At 36.4% G+C, this 19,283-nt stretch overlaps 1 protein-coding gene across 1 annotated transcript; it reads right to left on the reverse strand.

Moving 5' to 3' along the window:
- Window positions 1–2,238: 2,238 nt before the first annotated feature.
- Window positions 2,239–18,224, reverse strand: LOC148044652 (chitotriosidase-1-like). The gene is made up of 11 exons (XM_087719988.1): window positions 18,103–18,224; window positions 15,050–15,079; window positions 12,593–12,794; window positions 12,180–12,236; window positions 11,473–11,638; window positions 10,549–10,673; window positions 9,957–10,041; window positions 7,962–8,144; window positions 7,227–7,343; window positions 6,239–6,383; window positions 2,239–2,639 (listed from the first exon to the last, which is right to left on the reverse strand). Exons 1-10 carry the CDS (start codon window positions 18,125–18,127, stop codon window positions 6,243–6,245), a joined length of 1,131 nt encoding a protein of 376 aa, XP_087576114.1. The 5' UTR covers window positions 18,128–18,224; the 3' UTR covers window positions 2,239–2,639; window positions 6,239–6,242.
- Between the last annotated feature and the right edge of the window lie 1,059 nt (window positions 18,225–19,283).

A 19,283-nucleotide genomic window follows, 5' to 3' on the forward strand; every position in this document is an offset into this window, starting at 1 on the left:
GACTTTGGGTTATGAGAAATTGAGAGTTGGGAAATTAAAGGAATCAATTGTAAACAAAACAGATTCAGGAAATAAAAAACAATAGATATAATGTGTTGGTTGTCTTTAAAATTTAAGAGAAAGAAGAAAGTTATATCTAGATCTGAATGGAGATAGTTGAAAGGCAGGCAAGGAGGGAGGGAGGAAGAAATGGAGGAAAGAAAGAAGGTAAAAGAAGGAAAAAAGGATGTATCTGAAGTCTCATTCTGGGAGTTGATGTCCACACATCTTAAAAGTTGCTGACATTGAGAAACACTGACCTACACCTTTAAAAACTTTGAATGAATTAGGAGAATGAAGTTGTGGTTTTTTGGTTTAGATCAAGAGAATGTTTCCTTATGACTGTTTCTCCGTTTGCCCACAATTTCCTTCTGGTTTTTCTTTTGACTTTTTCAGTTTCCCCACCATTTCTTAACTTCCTTATGATATAGTCCATGTCCTTCTGGAGCTGTTGCCTTGCTTCATTCCCTGAATTTCTCTCACCAGTTCTTTCTGCACATAAAGGGAGGCAGGAATAATTCCTTTTCTGAATGTAGCACAAGAAGTGCCAGTTTGGAAGTATCCTGGGAAACAGGGAGAACTACAATAGGTTTAAATACAGTCAAATTCTGAAGACCAACTCAAATTTTGAAGAAAAGGCAGAAAAGCACCAATATATAAGAACAGGATCAAAAAATGGTTTTGACCAGTACATCTGGAGTAGCCCCTGAGGATTTGTCAGCAAATAAGAAATTCAGATATTAGTGTCTGTCTTTGTCAAGATTTTCTATCTCCTATATGTTTGTGTGTGCACACACACACATGCATGTATACATGGGAGGGGATGCATTGAAGAGAATGGATTTTGCTCACATGAATTTAGAAGTATCTGTTTATTATGTATATGTGATAAAATAACTGTTAAATAATACATTAATTTCAAAAATAAGAGCATATGATTAATTTAGCCAATTTTCATTTCCTTACTTCCTTTTAAATCTTTTTTATGAGGTACCTCCATCTTTTGCAGGGTAGCTTCTACTGTAACTTTTTTAAAATATTTTTTTTAATGCTGTGAACTTTTACAAATCTAGTTTGCTTTTCTTTTAGAAAATTATAGGCAGATCAGTCTCAGAAATTGCTTCATTGCATACTGTAATATTTTTGATTCTGTAAATTCCAGGATGAGAGCAACAAATAACCAAATGCTACTCATGGATTGTTTATTGACAGGGCATAAAAGCTGTAGTCATTTTTCAAAAAAATGTTCACTCATAATTAAGGCAAGTTTCAAATCCTCATGGGTGACAATTATGCAAGTTTGGTCACTATTTTCAGGATGAATTCAGCTTAAATAAGATTCAGTTACTATAGAATAGGCAAGGAATTTCTAAATATAGTATCCTTTTTAAGGAAGCACACTTGACTAATGACACAAACACAACTGATGTGATCCTAATTTCAACATCAGGTAAGATAAAAGCAGCCCACAGCTCATTTTAGAATCTAATTATTCAAGTCATGCTATAAATGTAAAACTAAGTAATTGATTATTCTGTCTCTTATAATCATGAATTAATAAAATAAAATAATGAATTTCTTGACCAGATATATTGCCAAGTGAAAAACAGATTTGTGCATAGTCTATACACATTGTGTCTTCATGTTTTAAATTGGATCTGGGCTGCTTTGTACATGCACTCCTTATATATTCCACAGTGTTTTCAGATAATGTGATTGGAATTGATTATTTCATTAGCAATATTTTGTTTAGTCATGGAAGCTCCATGCATGTTTGTTCCTAGCACAGCATTCAGTCGCCATAAATGACAGAGCTACAATGCTTGGTTTCTTGCTGTACCATACTGTTGTAAAACAATAGTTAATTTTTTATCAGATTTATCTACCACACAAACTGAATCTTTATCCTATTTTAAACACATTATGCAATGACTAGCTCTCTAGAGAAGTCTATAATGCTGGGAGAGGTGGAAAGAAAGAGAAGAGGATGACCAGCAACAAAGTGGATATACTCAAATAGAGAGAGGCCATTATTGTTTAATATATTTTGCTAATTCTGTTAAGGTTAAAAAGAAAAATATAATTGCCATGACTGAAATTAGTTTATTTCTAGTCCACCTTAGACTATTACTATGAAATAGTAATTAGTATTACTATGAAGTAATAATATCTTGGTTGTGTACACATTGGAATAAAGAATCAAAGGATAGTATGCATTTATTAAAGGTTAAAGAAATGTGTTGATGAATACATTGGAAAGAATGGATAGTTTAATTTAGAGACAATACATTGCTAGTTATAGAATATTATTATCTTCGGGACTGATGAGGACCGGTGCTTCAATTAAAATAGTTGCATCATCTGTATGGATTGTCAAGCATTAGCCTTACTGGATCCAGCATCTGGAAATGGTACTTGTTGGATCAGAAATACTATACTAGATTACTTATACTCTAATATATAATTCATTTTATAGTTTAATATGCTGTAGATCCCTTTAGCCATATCAAAGTGAAAAACTGCTGCTGGTGAAGCGGTTTGTGTTGAATCTAGATCTGACATTTCATATTCAGGAATGCTGCTGAAAGTGAAAGAGAAACCTGCCAAAAAAAATAACATTACTTTAGCAATTTTTCAAGTTATACAGTCTCTCTCAACTTTATTTCCTGCCCCCCTCTAAAGTTCTAGTTAGCTTACAGCCCAGAGATGGTATTTTATTTTCTTCGCTATTGGTTCAGTAGCAATAGCAATAGCAATAGCAGTAGACTTATATACCGCTTCATAGGCCTTTCAGGCCTCTCTAAGCGGTTTACAGAGAGTCAGCATATTGCCCCCAACAATCTGGGTCCTCATTTTACCCACCTCGGAAGGATGGAAGGCTGAGTCAACCCTGAGCCGGTGAGATTTGAACCGCTGACCTGCTGATCTAGCAGTAGCCTGCAGTGCTGCATTTAACCACTGCGCCACCTTGGCTCATGCGCATCTGGGAATGCACAGAAGGTCCTTGATGATGTCAGAGTGGGCCTCACACCGCCACCACTACCAGTTCGCCTGAACAAGTGTGAACTGGCAACATACTACCACTGTTACAGCCTATAAAATACTTTCTTTGTTACTATCTCCTGCCTCTGCAACAGTGCCCACCCCCAGAAATAAATATGGTATTCTGGAAGTCCTTTAAGACCTGGCTCCAAGTATATGGAGTCTCTTTCATTTTTTTAATTGCTATGGCTCCTTTTTAGTTTGGGTGGTTTTATTGTCATGGTTTCAAAAATTTTAATTATATATTCTGCTGTTGTAAGCTGCCCATGGTCTGCTGGAGGGGTGATCACAACATCATAATATCATCGTCGTCGTCATCATCATCATCATCATCATCATCATCATCATCAACAACAACAACAACAAAGTATATTTATCAACAACTGAATGAAATATTATTCTAAAATTCAATTAAATTAAATTCAAAGATGCATCTTGGCTACCCTTCTGAAAACAAGCAAAGTGGAGTCCATGGTGGACGGCTAATGATTTGGGGTTGCCATGGAGCAGGAACTCTTGGTTTATATCTGTCTTGTTGAAAGGACAAGAAGCATCTGCAAACACTTGTTCAGACATTGCATTTAGAAATGTGTGAAGGCCTGTCAGTACACCATCACAAATAAGTTTTGCGGAGGAATCATAATAAATACAAGGATTTTACTTTTTTAAAAAAAAACTTATTTCATCAGTGTATCATATGGAGAAAAAGAAAATTCACTCCCTCTTCCCCCTCTCTCTAGCACTGAGTTGCCTCCACTTAACAAGCACTGTAAGATGTGTTTTCTATCTCTCAGTGTAGAATATTTTTCTGCAAGAAAATTTGCTTTATCTAACCCTTAACTTCTCTGTTTTATAAATGATACAGTTGCAATTATTGTTCAAGTAATTTATTGTGCCATAGGTAGGCAAATGACATTTAACAATTATTCTAAACATAATTTTAAATTTTAAATTATTAAACTCCAGCTATCCCATCCCTTAGCCTGGGGGGTGAAATCATACGCCCCTCAGAGCGGGTTTGCAATTTGGGCGTCCTTCTGGATCCACAGCTGACGTTAGAATATCACTTGTTGGCTGTGACCAGGGGGACCTTTGCCCAGGTTCGCCTGGTGCACCAATTGCGACCCTACCTGGACCGGGAGGCCCTTCGGATAGTTACTCACACCCTCGTCACCTCAAGACTGGATTACTGTAATGCGCTCTACATGGGGCTGCCCTTGAAGAGTGTTCGAAGACTTCAGTTAGTCCAGAATGCAGCCCCGCGAGCGATTGTGTGTGCACCTAGGTACACCCACGTTACACCTATCCTCCACGAGCTGCACTGGATGCCCATTGGTCTCTGGACACACTTCAAGGTGCTAGTCGTTACTTTTAAAGCCCTGCATGGCATCGGACCTGGTTACCTGAGAGACCGCCTCCTGCCAATTACCTCCCAAAGACCGATTCGATCGCACAACTTGGCCTTCTCTGGATTCCATCCGCCAGCCAATGCCGGCTGGCGACCCCCCGGGGGAGGGCCTTCTCTGTTGCAGCTCCGGCCCTCTGGAACGACCTCCCCGTTGAGATCCAGACCCTTACTACCCTCTCAGCCTTCCATAAAGCTACTAAGTCCTGGCTGTTCCGGCAGGCCTGGGGCTGTTGAAGTATCCAGCCCCACTTTAATTGTGAATGTTGTTTGTATTTTAAATTGTTTGCCTTATTTATCCCCCTTCACTTTTTATTGTAATCCGCCCCGAGTCCTTCGGGAGTGGGCGGCATACAAAACCAATAAACTCAAACTCAAACTCAACAGATGGATTAAGGGCATAATGTACCCGACTGGATTTTTTTCAGCACTTTGGATATTTTAGGGGGAGAGAAATCATTGTAAAGGTAAAAGAAAATATCTGCCTATTCAAGAAACGCTTCTATGAAACTGGTTCAGTATATTGATTCTCAGTGACAATTCCATGTGGCTAAATCTGATTTGCTACCAAGGCAGCAATAAAATAAGGGGGGGGGGGAGAATAAAATCTTTACAAAATATTAGTATTGTTAAAGTGGCATTTTAGAAATATTTATGTTCCCTCAAAGTATACTATATTTATCAAAAAGAAAAATCAAATCTGAGGACATCGTAAAACCCTAATATGTCATATTATTCCTCCTAGCTATCGGTATTCCTTTGAAATGAAATAGGATTCTCTAATGTCAAATTTTGCTGTAGAATCTTTTCTATACAGTATAGGTTGTACAGCTGGCAACCTTTAATTGCCTGTTCATGCTGACTGACAAATATTGCATGGAAGGCCTCTTTCAACTCTGTTATTCTGTTGCTCTGTTGTTGTTAAAATGAATAATCCCTCGACAGATCTTGCAATTGGTATATTGTTGTTGCCTTTTGTGCTGATTATTCCCAGTGGGGACAAAGATCCTGAGTGGAAAGAAAAAAGGTTTTCTATGTTTCCCCTCTCCCAGCACCCCACTTCTTCTCAGTGACACAAGGAGATTATACATCTTTGCTTTCCACAATAACAGAAGCCCCCTCCCATTCCCACCCCCTTGTGAAATAAAGCAGATTGTTTCCTTGTAGATTCTTGGTCAAGGAGGAGTTACTTGCTCCCATGGAACAGAGTGCCTCACTAAGGTTTATCATGACCTACACAATCTGCACAACTCTAGTGATTAAAGCAGTAGTTTCACTTTTGAATAAACATTGTTTGACCTCTAAATATCTTCAGAAGGGGAGAGCAAAATCTTACGAACTCAACACATGCCTGTGATGTTGACAAAGTAAACAGAAATATTTCCCCCCTTATCATTCTAATACTAGACTTTAGAGTCATTCAATAAAGTTGAATGGAATTAGAGGCAAGAGTCAAAAGAAGGACACATATTTGATCTATTGGTGGGCAAGATAATAAATACTTACAGTATTTGTAATATTTACTATTTCAAATGGCTATAGGTGTTTGTATTGTGGAAAAGTGATAACAAAGTCTTGAGCATTATGGTAAAGAAAATATTTTCCCTTTTACAGAAGTATTGAAAATTGTCATACTTTGTCATTGCTATATAATAGGAAATGCCAGTAGAATGAGGATGTTGGGTAAATGCTTAGTTCCTTTTTAGCCTTGGGATTAAAATATGATTCCAAGAAAAGAAAGTACAATATTACCCAATTAATTTGTGGAACTCATCTGCTTTTTCAGAGTTTGAATAAGTGGGTATCTTCCTTCTTTGCAAAAGGAGCCACTGAAGTCATCTAGGTCTAAGGCCCACACCATACCACCACCGAGGTTTTGTTTTTTCAAATACTGGACCTGAATGAAACAGAAAATAGGAATTTAAAGGTTTGAACTCAAATAGAAGTTATGTTGCTCAACAGTTTCAGCTGCCATGATTTGTCATGGTTTGGGGGTGGTGCTAGGCCTGGCAACTAGGAACTTGTCTAGGGCACCAAATTTTAGGGGGTGCAAAAATCGAAAAAAAACCTGCTGAAATATTCATATAAAATCTGGTAATCCTTTCTTGGTGCTTTAGAACTTTTTCTTTCTACCCTTTTTGAAAACACCTCCAAAGTTGGTCAAGCAGTTATGACCAAGTTGCATGATACCAGCTAATCAAAGTTATACTCATATACTAGTGCACTCTTTTGAGGGTTAAATATAATTGTACAGAATGGTTGCTCTATTATTACAATGGTGGTGATGTATTTAAAATCATTTACTGTGATTCATGGTAAATATATTGACAATGCCTCTCCTTCCCTCCCAAAATGAGCGGGGGGGGGGGGATTACCAGGCTGTAAATTGTAAGGGTGAAAGTCAAAACTTTCACACTTACAATGTGCAAAAAGAAGCAAGAAACAGGAGGGTCCCTCTTTACACAGGGGGGTGACAGAATATGACTTTCCCTAGAGCACCAAAATGTTTCAAGCCAGCCCTGCATGGTTACAGGGTTATATATCTGAGGAAAATATGATTAAATATAGGTTTCCCCTTAGTAAAACCAGGACTATTGTAATTTCTACAAAAACGCCTTTCAGATATAAAGGACCCTAAAGCAGTTTATGTTGCTACTATTTTGTGATTTATGAACATAAATGTTGCTGAGATATACTAGAAGAATACACAAACATTTAAATTAAAATATATAATCCTTACCTTTTTGATAATGCTCCTGACATCATCGTATCCTACCCATTGGTTTCCTTTGAAGGAATATGGAACTTTCTGACTTTCAATCACTTTTGTGGTAGCACCATTTTTAAAGTCACAGATCTGAAACAAAAATATGTACTTGACTTGAGACAGATGAAAAAGAAGTATAAACAACTCATGATATTCCAAGAATATGTCTTTAGTACTTGACCAAAGTTTTCATTAGAAACTTTTCAGATAATTGTAGGAGACAAGGAACAACAAATGTCTCCCTGTTTTCATCTCTTTTATTTAAGATTAGGTTTGCAAAGAAACAAAAAAAGAATAGTAAGTAAGAAAGAAGGCAGCCTCCTTGCATCCCCACAATAAGGAAGTTGTCATCTAGGATTTTGTTGGTCTGCCATAAGGAACTAATGGGGCTGACTGTACATTTTTTCGAGGGAGGTAGAGAAAGGGAGAGAAATAGTCTAATCCAAATCAATCATTTGAACTTTATTCACCCAAGATGCTTCATTCTAGAGATATGTTTTGGAAGCAGTGAATATATTGATATTTTAAATCCTTTCACCTATACAAATCTGTATATTTCTAAATGTACCATATATTTCTGCACATTTAAATATATCAATACATCTCTGCAGTCTCTACCAAAGGGGATCAAACACGAGCATGTGTTGGACTTCTTGAAATTTATCCTTGTTTGGAGAAGTGAAGCATAACTATTTATCTTTTCCTTACCTCATAATAAGACAAAAATCCTCTTTCTTTTGTGTAAACACCAGCTGTGCCAGGCCCTGAAGTTGGTGCCTTCACTCCATTCTGTGAAGTAGAAAGGGTGAAGGTTCGTCCATAGGCAGGAATTCCCAGAATGATCTTTTTAGGTGGCGCTCCCTTGGTCTTCCAGTACTGCACAGCATTGTCCTTTGGAGCAATAAACAAATAAGCAAGACTTCAGTCCATTTTGTCTGGTTTTGAGGCTAATCCCTTTTATTATTCAGTTATGCTACAGTCCTAACATAAATATATTGGTGAAGATACTGTCATATATATCAAGGAAAATGGTTCCATTGTAAGACATTCCTACTGGTAATTTTTCTTCCCAACTGTAGCCTTTCACTTCATACTGAGGAACGATTTATTCCCTTCAAATGGGTGAGGAACCACTTGCCTTCAGCTGCAATTAAAGTTGTCTTATCAGTATTGGCAACTGTGAAGAAACTGTGGTTCAGAAATACCTGTATTTGGAAGGCTACCGATAACATGTTGTATTGATTCCTACTTTAGAGGATCTTATAAATTTATGCAGCAGCTTTGTAAAGAATGCAAGAAAGATAATATAAAGTAAACTAATGAGTAAAACTCTATTGTCACTCAAGCTCTTTGGATGAATAGGCGGGAAACAAATTGTACGGCTTTAGGAAAAAGGTTAACACATTGATATTCAAAATTGTATTTTATCCATATTTTCATTGGATGATGTGAGACAAAGTGCAAATAGTTTAACAGATTGATATATATTCTAAGATGGCATAATAGTATGTGTTTCTTAATTGCCTACATAATAATCTAGATATTTTAATACTAACAGGTATGATTAATGAACAGCATTCAATATTCTATACTCATGCATACAAATGATCTAGTATATTTTAGCACATTTTAAAAATAAATAAGGAGTTATTTGACATAACTAAATTAGACTCTTTAATGCAGAGACCTTTCCCTCATCCAGAAGCTTGAAAAAAGGGAAGAAGCATATTGAGTGAATAGTAGAGAGGTGCTGAGTACTTTTTCATAATTGTTTTTGAAGTGTGCACAATCCTAGGATCTTCAATGCACTCATTTTAAATATCCACCAGATTAGATTTATACTGTGATCTTTCTAATACAGCTTTTCTGCTGCTATGCCTCAATTAGCAGTCATTGATGATATGTTATTATTATTTATTTTATTATTAAACTTATTTGCCACCCATCTGGTATCCAAGGACTCTGGGTGGCTTGCAATATAAAAACATTAAAACCATCAATTATAAAATAGAACAGCAGATAAAATCACTAACACAGGTGGCAAAGGAGGGAGCCGGACACATGGGGTGGGGGAAGGTGGAGGTGGGATTATTGTAGGTTTTAATTAGCCAACCATCTCCGCTTTCCCATTGGGTCCCAAGCCATCTGGCAGAGCCAGGTCTTAAGGCTCTTATGAAAAGTCAGGAGGGTGGGAACCAATCTCAACTTAGGGAGTGGGATGTTCCAGAGGGCAGCAGCTACAGCAGAGAAGGCTCTTCTCTGGGATCATGCCAGCTGAAATTCCTTGGCTAAAGTATGCCTTCTCTGCTGGTGCAGCTGGAGTGGGCCAGTTTCCATGACTGCTTTACCAGCATTCATGCCCACCTAGAAGTTTACAAACAACCTGGCAAAATCAGTTCGCTTAATAGAATGATAGTTATTAAGAAAAGCACTTCTCACAGATCTTTTCACTAGTAGTTTTAAAGAGCTAGTAATTGTTGAGAGTCACTGTTTAGAGAACCAAGTTGTAATTTTTAGGTGCACAACATGAATATATTAAAAGGGAAAGTGTTGAATAAAATATTTTAAACCAGCATGCTGATTCTCAATCCATTTGTTAAATTGTTTTCTATATGCAACATGTGTTAAATATGTAAATTACTTTTCATGTTTTTTCTAAATCTAAATGTAGAGTCTCTATGGGATTAAGTGTTTAATACTTACAGTGTCAGGGAAAAGGGGGCTGACGTGCCCTGTGACTCCAGCTCCTTGAAAATCATATGACATGAGATTGATAAAGTCCAAAGATCTATGAGTAAAGTAATAAAATATACATTATGTGAATTCCATCTTTAATATCATACAAGTAGTCCTCAACGTACAACCACAACTGAGCCCAAAAGTTCTGTTGTTAAGTGAGACATTTGTTTTGCCTCATTTTGCAAATTTTCTTGCCCTAGTTGTTAAGTGAATCACCGCAGTTAATAAGTTAGTAAACTGGTTGTTAAGTGAATCTGGCTTCCCCATTGACTTTGCTTGCCAGAAGGTAGAAAAAGGAGATCATATGACCCTAGGACACAGCAAAGGTCATAAGTATGAATCAGTTGCCAAGCATTTTCAGTGCTGTTGTAACTCTGAACAGTCACTAAATGAACTGTAGAACTACCTGTAATTTGAATGGTTCCATGGAGCATGATGTTTTACAACAAAGAAATAAGAACTTGTTAGCTTGCAATGTTGGAGCTAACGGATTAAATTAATTTAAAGTTCAGCATGTTCTCCATTTTAGTTAATAATTTTTCCAGGATATACTCACGCTGAAATCTTGTCCACTTCATAACCATTGTCAATAGTCTGCTTCCCAGCAGCAACGGCAGCACTAAGCAAGAGTCTTTTCTTTCCTGTCCTCTGGGCTTCTGCTGTAAATTCTTTCATCATTTCCTAAGATAAGCAGATGGCAACATTAGTTTTATTCCTGTCATCTTTTAAAATAAAATATAAATTAAAAATGTAGGTTACTTAAAAAGATGCAGGTGATTTAATGAGTGGATAGTGATACTAATTCAGTCACTTTTGTCTCCAATGTAACTGCAAATCTAGGATATTTCTTATTTGAGTTATATCTTTATTAAAGGGATTTTAGGTATCTATTACATATTTTTGAGAGCCATGGTGCAATGGTCAAGGCATAGGCTAGAAACCCGGAAACTTTGAGTTTTAGTCCTGTTTTAGGCACAAAGCCAGCTGGGTTATCTTGGGCTAATCATTCTCCCTCTTAGCCCTAGCAAGAAGGCAATGGCAAACCACTTCGAAAACCTTTGCAAAGAAAACTGCAAAGAGTAGTTCAAGGAGAATCACACACGATTGAACAGAAGGAAAAAAAATACATATTGCTTACTTGCTAAATGTATTAATGGGTTTAAACTGAACATCTGATGTGTACTATGCTGTTGAAGGGTCTTAGCTATAGATAAAGAAAGGTATCCCTATATTACATTTTGGAATTGAATAACCGATTGCATATGCAAATCTGTTATGACTTAGTTCCAGTAACAAAGTAATTATTAAGCAGCATTCATTCTGTACAACTTTTGCGATATTCTCTGATGTTCTGTTTTACTGTTTCCGTGTTCCTAGGTACACTGTTGTACATAGAATTTGCTAGTATAAAATAACATTGCAGCAAGAAACTTTTTATTTGCTGTTTGCATTTTATCATCAACTCAAAGTTTTGCAGTACCTGAACTAAGAGGGTGAAACGTTGTTTATCCACTGCAGGGCTGCCTCTGGCACCAGGATATTCCCAATCTAGGTCTAAGCCATCAAAGTCATGTTTTCGGAGCAATGAAACCACAGAAGAAATAAATACCTGGCGGTTTTGAGCAGTAGCTACCATTGCAGAGAATCTACCAAAGAAGTTGCATATGAGCACATCAAGCAAACAAACAAGATACCAATTTGCTTTGTCACGTACATATATCATACAGTATGTGTACCCATCCAATATCTGTACCCAAACTACAGAACTCGGAGGGTTCTACCTTAGTCTTTTGACTTGAAAAGTCACTTAATCCCAAATAACGTATTTCCTATTAAATCTTCATTCAGCTTGATTCTATTTTTTTTAATTCTAGTTCCAAATATTTGATGTTTTGAAGGTTTTGAAACATGAATATTATATGATTAACTATGTATAGTAGCCAGTTTTATGCACATTTGCCATCTTTCCTTATTACAATTATGTATTTTTTTTAATCTTGTGCAGTCATTGTTACTGTCAGCAATATTATAGGAAATACCAGTGTACAACAATGAAAATAATTGCAAAGTAGGGCCCTCAAAGAGCATCCCAAGAATTAGTCCAGTGTTTTGGCAGTTGCCACCTAGGCTTGTTCATCACAGCATGATGAATAAAGTCCCCTCCATAGATATCTCAGAGGTTCTTACTTTGCACTACCAAAATTCCATCCACCAATAGCTAAAAGTGTATTCAATCCTGGATTCCTAAATGAGAAAAAAAATTGGTTAGTAGAATTCAATTGCTTTTCTTAACTAGTTTATCTCTCATTCTATATGTGGTTTTTATGCTTAGAAAAGTCCATTGGGCCTGATTCAGGTTGATGCTTTACGATGTAGGCAAAATTCTCCCAGCTGCATCAGTGTATACAAAAGGAATTTAAAACAATTTTTTCCTAATGCAGTCCTCAGGGTTGGAATCATTTCTACTTCCATAAACTTCCATAAAGTTCTCTGTGTAAAAAATTTATATACTTTCTTCTACAACCATATAATCCAAAATCCCAGTTCCAAGAATTTCTAGAAAGACCCCTTATCCCACCTCACCCCAACTGGCTCCATACGTTTTTTTGTGGTTATTGAAATCCTTGTAGAGCTGTTCGTCATTCCACTCTGCCGTTGTGATCTTATTGTCTTTCATTCCCGCAAATGCGTAAATGAGATGAGTGCACAGTTTGGGATCGATGTCTTTAGGCAAAAATTTTCCTCTATCTTGCCTGTACTGAGACCAGTTGGTGAAATAGCAAACAAGCTTCAAAGCAGAACCTGTCCAAATGAGATTGTATATCAAAGACATTTTGGTCTATTCAGTTAATCACTCCTCCCAGGAAAATAAGATATTTCTGTTGCTTTATCTGTTTAATGACTTATTCCCAAGCTAGCAAAATCCAGATATACTGAATTTTAAGGGGCATGCATAAGCACACCAGAGTGCCTACCGTCCCTGCCCTAATAATTTCCTTCTATTTATAATAATTTCATGTATTCATAATAATGTTTATATATATATATATATATATATATATATATATATATATATATATATATATATATATATATATATATATATATATATATATATATATATATATATATATATATATATCTGTTATCTAATTCATGCTTGATTAAATAAATAAAATAAAAATAAAATAAATTGCAGTTCCCTAAAATCCCAACCAGAATAGTCAATTGTAAGAAAGATATTCTATTAGGAAGAAACCAAATATAAGAAATGTTGGTTTTATTATCATGATCAGTGACCAAAATTAACTACTTATTTAAAACAGGATAGAAATAAATATAATAGAACATTAAAGTTACCCCAACCTTCCTAAAATAAACAGAGCTAATTTGCTAGCTTACTAAAACTAATTAGGAAATCACTAAAATACTTAAATTTTAATGCAGTAGTGACTAGTACATTATTTTAGGTTACTTAAAGAATAATTGGCAAAATAGGTATAAATGAATTTATCTGTTTCCCACTATCTGTTATTTAAACTGTAAAAATATAAAATTACAATTTACTCAAAAACTGTATAAGGTTCTAAACATAGTGAATTGTAATAGGAATGAAATAGAATATGGCCACTCTCCTGGAGTTCCTTTCTAAAGTGTCCATTAGAAGGGGAAGAATAAAATTATCTGTGTCATTGTGACTACTTCTTAAAAGAGATATAGTTAAGTTTAATTTGAATTGAAAAAGAAAACACAAGAGACACTGGGGGAACCATTCACTGGCATTGGTACAGCATCATCAGGGTCCTATTTACTTTTTCTGTTATTTATTTTTTAACATTACTTCTTGTATAAAAAACATTTTGGTGCATTGATTGAGTAACAATATCATTAAATAGCAATACCGTGTTTCCCTGAAAATAAGACAGGGTCTTATTTTCTTTTGACCCACAAAATATGGCTTGGGCCTTATTATCAGGGGAGGGCTTATTGTTTTGGGGTTGCCGGGTGGCTGCTCTCTTGTGAGCAGGCTCCCAAAGAGCCAGGTACAGCCTCATGGCGAATGGCTGTGTTGCGCTGTCACAGCAGTGCAACACAGCTGCCATGAAGTGACCACGCTCACGAGCAGTCACCTGGCAAACCCCCTTTCCAGCCGGGCACAGCACCATTCACTGACCTAAGGGGATCGCCAAGCCATGGGAGCACATGTTAGCCGCCACCCGGCTCCTGCGGCTTGGCGCCTTCGAAATGTCAATGAATGGCACTCTGCACAGCTGGAGAGGGGGGTTGCATGAGTGGCTGTTCTACTCTGGCTTGTGCACCTCCCAGCCTTATGATGCCCTGGCCCAGCTCTCCCTGCAGAGTCAGAACACCTCCGTTTCCTCTGCCACCGCCATCCCATCATGGCTTTTTTGGCGGCTTCCAAATTGAGTCTTCCGGCAGTGGCCTCTCTGGGCATATGCTCTATGGTTGTACGCTCTTCGAGTACGCTCTACCAGCAGCCATAGAGTATATGCCCAGAGTGGCCACTGCTGGAAGTCTTGGTTTGGAAGCTGCCAAAAAAGCCATGCTGGGATGGCGGCGGCGGCATCGGAGGTGCCCTGGCTCTGCAGTTAGATCTGGAACCCACCACTGGAGAGTTCTATCTATCAGAATATGTTCTTCTCTATTGCTTATTATTATTTTTCTGATTTCAGAAACAGCTTCTATTGGGTCCTCCACTTATCTAACTTTCTTCTTTCTACATCTACTTCTAAATTTGAAGGAATAATGTGTCACATTTATTTAACATTTTTACTTATCGAATTTATGTCTCACAAAAATGACTCTATCTGGCACAAACCATTATTTATCACTTGTTGTCCTGTTTATGGTGGTGAATGTCTAAATCTAACTTCTCATGCTGCTTGGGATCATGAAAGGTATCACCAACCTTCATGCTCTTTTCATTGCTGATTCCTTTATGGAATATTTTATTACAGCCCCATAAATTGAGCTTTAATCTTTCCTGTTTTCTCATGATTCATTAGGAAATAAGATGATACTATATGATTACTTACTGCAGTGAAGAAACAGCAAGAGAGCTAAACCTAGAATAAAAGGAAAATAGAAAACAAATTAGCTAAGTAATATAGGCTCTTTGGATCTAAGATTATCATAATACGATTAATATTTACTATAAATGCTTTTTTATATTTTACTTTGAATGCACCAGAAAACTGCTTATATCTCCTTTGGTGGGGTACATTGGTTCTGCAAAGTAGTCTATAGACTAAAGAATAGTTCTTTACGAATAGTGTGGGTATATTTGATGAGAAATGTGGCATCTTGGTCAAGACGTGTAAAAACTGAACTATGCTTGCATTACATTAGTAGTGAATGGTATAGGTGAGACAGATATGACATGCTGATAATTTCTCTCTCTCTCTCTCTGTTTTTCTGTCCTCTCCCCCTCCCTCCCCCCCTCTCTCACGCACACATAATGAAGTTAGAGAGCATGAGTAGTGAAGTTAGAGTACACTTTTTATACAATGAAAAGTAATAAGAACAAAAACTAAACTCATAGAAAGTATTGCTTTGTTAAACATGTGTAGAAAGGTAGAATTCTAACCGAAAGAGTACATCAAGACCAGTAACTAAAAACTTGTGAAGTGCAGTGTGCTTTTATGTCAAGTAGGGGGTGTACCTGCTAGATTTTTCCTCTTCAGCCGGTTGCTGAGAAATTTATGAAAGCAAACAGGAAACTTTATCATGCATTATTAATACAGTGAATGCATATAGGTATGAATTAAAGAACATTTTCCATAAAAATGAAGTTGAAGGCTGTTTGGTTGCTGAATGCAACAAATGTAGAATATATAGAAGTAAAGCATGTAAGAAAATAAATGGAATGCTTAGTGAATGCTTCAACAATGAAAAAAGTAGTAAGACAAGGATATATGATGTCTTTTGAGTTCTTTAATATATTTATGTCTGAGGAATCATTGGAGAACATTAGAACTGCATTAGCCTGGGATGGAAATACAGTATATGTCTTCCTTTATATGCAGACATTTCTTTCATTGCAAACCTGCAATGAATTGTGGCAGATGTCAGATTTAAGGCAAAGAGGCATAAGAATTTCCAATGAAATGTACTGATGACTCAAGCTCACGGGGACAATAAATTAATTTTTGCAATCTATTTTAGAGCAAGTAAATGAATTGGTGTGTCATGGTGAAATCTTATGTGCAACTGCTAGTTCAGTTATTGTGGTGTAGTAGGCAATATGTAATCTCTTATATGGAATGTTTGTGGAAAATCCAGTTGCCTCTTGAAAAAGCACATTTGGGATTGGACACATGGAAGGATATTTTTGAAACAAGGATCCAGAAGTTAATTTTAAGAGTGTCAGCGCCTATAGATAAACTGGCTCTGAAATGTTATAAAAGAAGAACAAGTTTTACATGACAAAATTCATATTGATCTGAAAGTGTACTTTAAAATGACAGGCTACAGTATGATATAGGGAAAAATGCTACACTCGACATAAAAAAGAAACCAGCTGATATCTTAATAATTAAAAGGTATATATAAATAACAAATTAAGAGAGTAGCCTGAATAATTTTCCTATACTGAATTTACAAAAAAGACTGGTTAAAGAAGTTTGTACAAAGCGACAAAGAAAAATAAAAAGAAATCAAGTTCTAAGATATTGTTTCAAAAGACTAAAGACTAAGATTGTTAAAAGTAAAAGGAAGAAATATAAAGTTGGTTTGTTAGATCAAGGTTAAAACAGATACACTATTACATCTAGTAAATCTTAATTGACTTGGTGATCAGTACTTAACAACAAGGCTTTAAGGATTTGTTTATAGATAAGAGATGAGATATGCAAATAAGAGATCATTTGTTGCATTTTAAGAGAAGGTTATAAATTACTAAAATTGTTTATATATTTATTTATACTTTATAATTGTTTACACATCCCATCATGTTGGGATGAAGAGAGAAGAAATTTCTTTATATGCTTCTTTTTTCTTTACTATATTTTTATTTTTCTATTCTTTTTTAGTTTGCATTAGTATTTATCTTTTTAATTGAAACTAAATACAGATACACACAATAATGGCAATAATCAATCCCCATCACAGTTACTAAAAACCTAAACTCCTTGATGTTATCCATGCAAAACTGAATGAAAACCTGATTATCAATCCAGATAGAGCAAAAAATATCAAAGAAGCAAGAACTACATAGATTTTACTTGACTTCTAGTCTGGGATAAATACAAAATTCTGAAAATTGTTACAGGAATTTCTCAGCCTTTTCCTCAGTGAGCTAATTAAGACATAATGTCTTTGAATGTTTTTCCCCAGATTCCTGTCCACTTGAGCTAAATTGCTATTGGCAAAATAAACTGTCAAGTGATTCACCTGCTATCTCTTTATTCTCTTCTATTCCTTTCCCAGTTTCCCTACAATCTCTCATATTGTTGTATAGACCTCCCAAAGTACTCTGATTGTACCAAAGATCCTATAGTAGGTAGAATTGTATGGCTCCCGCACCAGGAAGAAGTAGCACAAATAGCTTTTTGCTCATATTATTATAATCTATGGAACCTTGATGCTTCATCATTAGAACTTTGCAAGACTGAGCTGTGCAGATTGGCTTGCCTAGGAGAAATCAAACAAACTGTGCTACTATCATTGCTAAAGGTGAACTTCAGCCTAGAAATATATTGGGAGAATTTTTCTCCTTGAAAATTGTACTGAAATAACCTACAAGTTACAACACAAATAAGATAAAGATTTTGGAAAGGCCATTTGTAGAGTTCAATTTCAGTTCCCTATTAAAGATACTTAGATACAGAAGGCATATGTTTCCTGTGCATCTTGTCACTATACTTTTTCAATTATTCCATTGAAAGAAACAGACTTGAAAGCACAAACCTGTTAACATGTGGCCTTTATGATAGAAATACCTATTTAGAGTAAATTAATGTATCTTTTTATGAATTTTATATAGAAAAAATATACTGAATAGTTGCACAGAAGCATAAGTAAGTTATATAAATAAGTTAACACAGCATCAACATCCAACATATAAACATGTTATTGAATCTAAGATTACCAGTCCAAATAATAACTCGACCCATTCTGAATGCAGATGATGTCCAGTGCTCTATTTGCAAAGAAGTAGGTCTTTGTGTTTACCTATGTGGTGTATATATACCAGCTTAACACCAACAGAGTACGATGTGGCAACAGCATTTCCTGGATGTTGAACAAATGACAATCACAAGGAGAAAGCAATTTCATAACAGGGATTAGTATTGATGTGGATACATAACAGTTTTGGTACTAAAAAAGCAAAGATCAAGGCACTTAAGAATGAACTTGCCTGATTTTCAGTAAATGCAGGAAAATTGAGCAAAAATAGAAATCTGGGAAAAATGCAAAAGCTGTAATCAATTTCTGTTTTACTAGAAATGTATATCTTAAAAAGCTCTAAAGACCTTTTAAAGGTCAGTTTACTGGCCTTGCTGTTGACTGTTTCCTGACTTGTGAGGTAGTCTTCCTGGTTACCACCTGTCAGCCAGGGGAATTTCAGAACAGGCAGGCCTCTCAGTGAGGGAAGAGTTATGTATCTTCCACCCTGACAGGGTAGTACTCAGACTGGACCCCTCCTTCATCCCTAAGGTTCCTGGGCCCAGGAATTGATACTGCCAAATTTCTGTCCAGGCCCATCCCATGCTCTGGAGGGGAAGTAGCACACCTTAAATGTGAGGAGGTTTCTCAAGGTCTACCTTAAGCGGACTTCCTCTCACCGGAGAACAGAGGCGTTGTTCGTCTACTTTCAGCCTTCAACTTTGGGCACCAAAGCTTTTCCATCAACTGTGGGACTGTGAATTTGGGTGTGCATTGCCAAGGCCTATGAACTGCACCCCCTTCCAGTGCTAAGGTGTATCACGGCCCATTCCACCAGAGAAGCAGGGATTTAAAGAAGAAGGGAAAGAAGAATGGGGGAAAGATAATGAAGGGGTAGAAACAGTGGGAAATAAAAAGCAGACAAAAACTCCATTGGGCTTGGCAATGGTATAGGGAAAATGGTAAATGTGGGGGGATGTGTCCCAACAAAAGGGAATAGAAACAGACAAAAGATGTTTTGGAGGTTGACAGTGGCATAAAGAAAATTGAAGTAGGAGGTTATACCCCAACAAAGAGAAATATAAAAGATTTCTTTGATGGTGGAGTGAGGAAAATTGAAGAGGGTGGACATGTCAAAACAAAGAAAAGGAAAAGGCAGAAACA

The sequence above is a fragment of the Thamnophis sirtalis genome, unplaced genomic scaffold, assembly GCF_051295495.1.
Source record: "Thamnophis sirtalis isolate CommonGarterSnake01/CBP01778 unplaced genomic scaffold, rThaSir2_p1.2 scaffold_7, whole genome shotgun sequence".
NCBI classification, from domain to species: domain Eukaryota; kingdom Metazoa; phylum Chordata; class Lepidosauria; order Squamata; family Natricidae; genus Thamnophis; species Thamnophis sirtalis.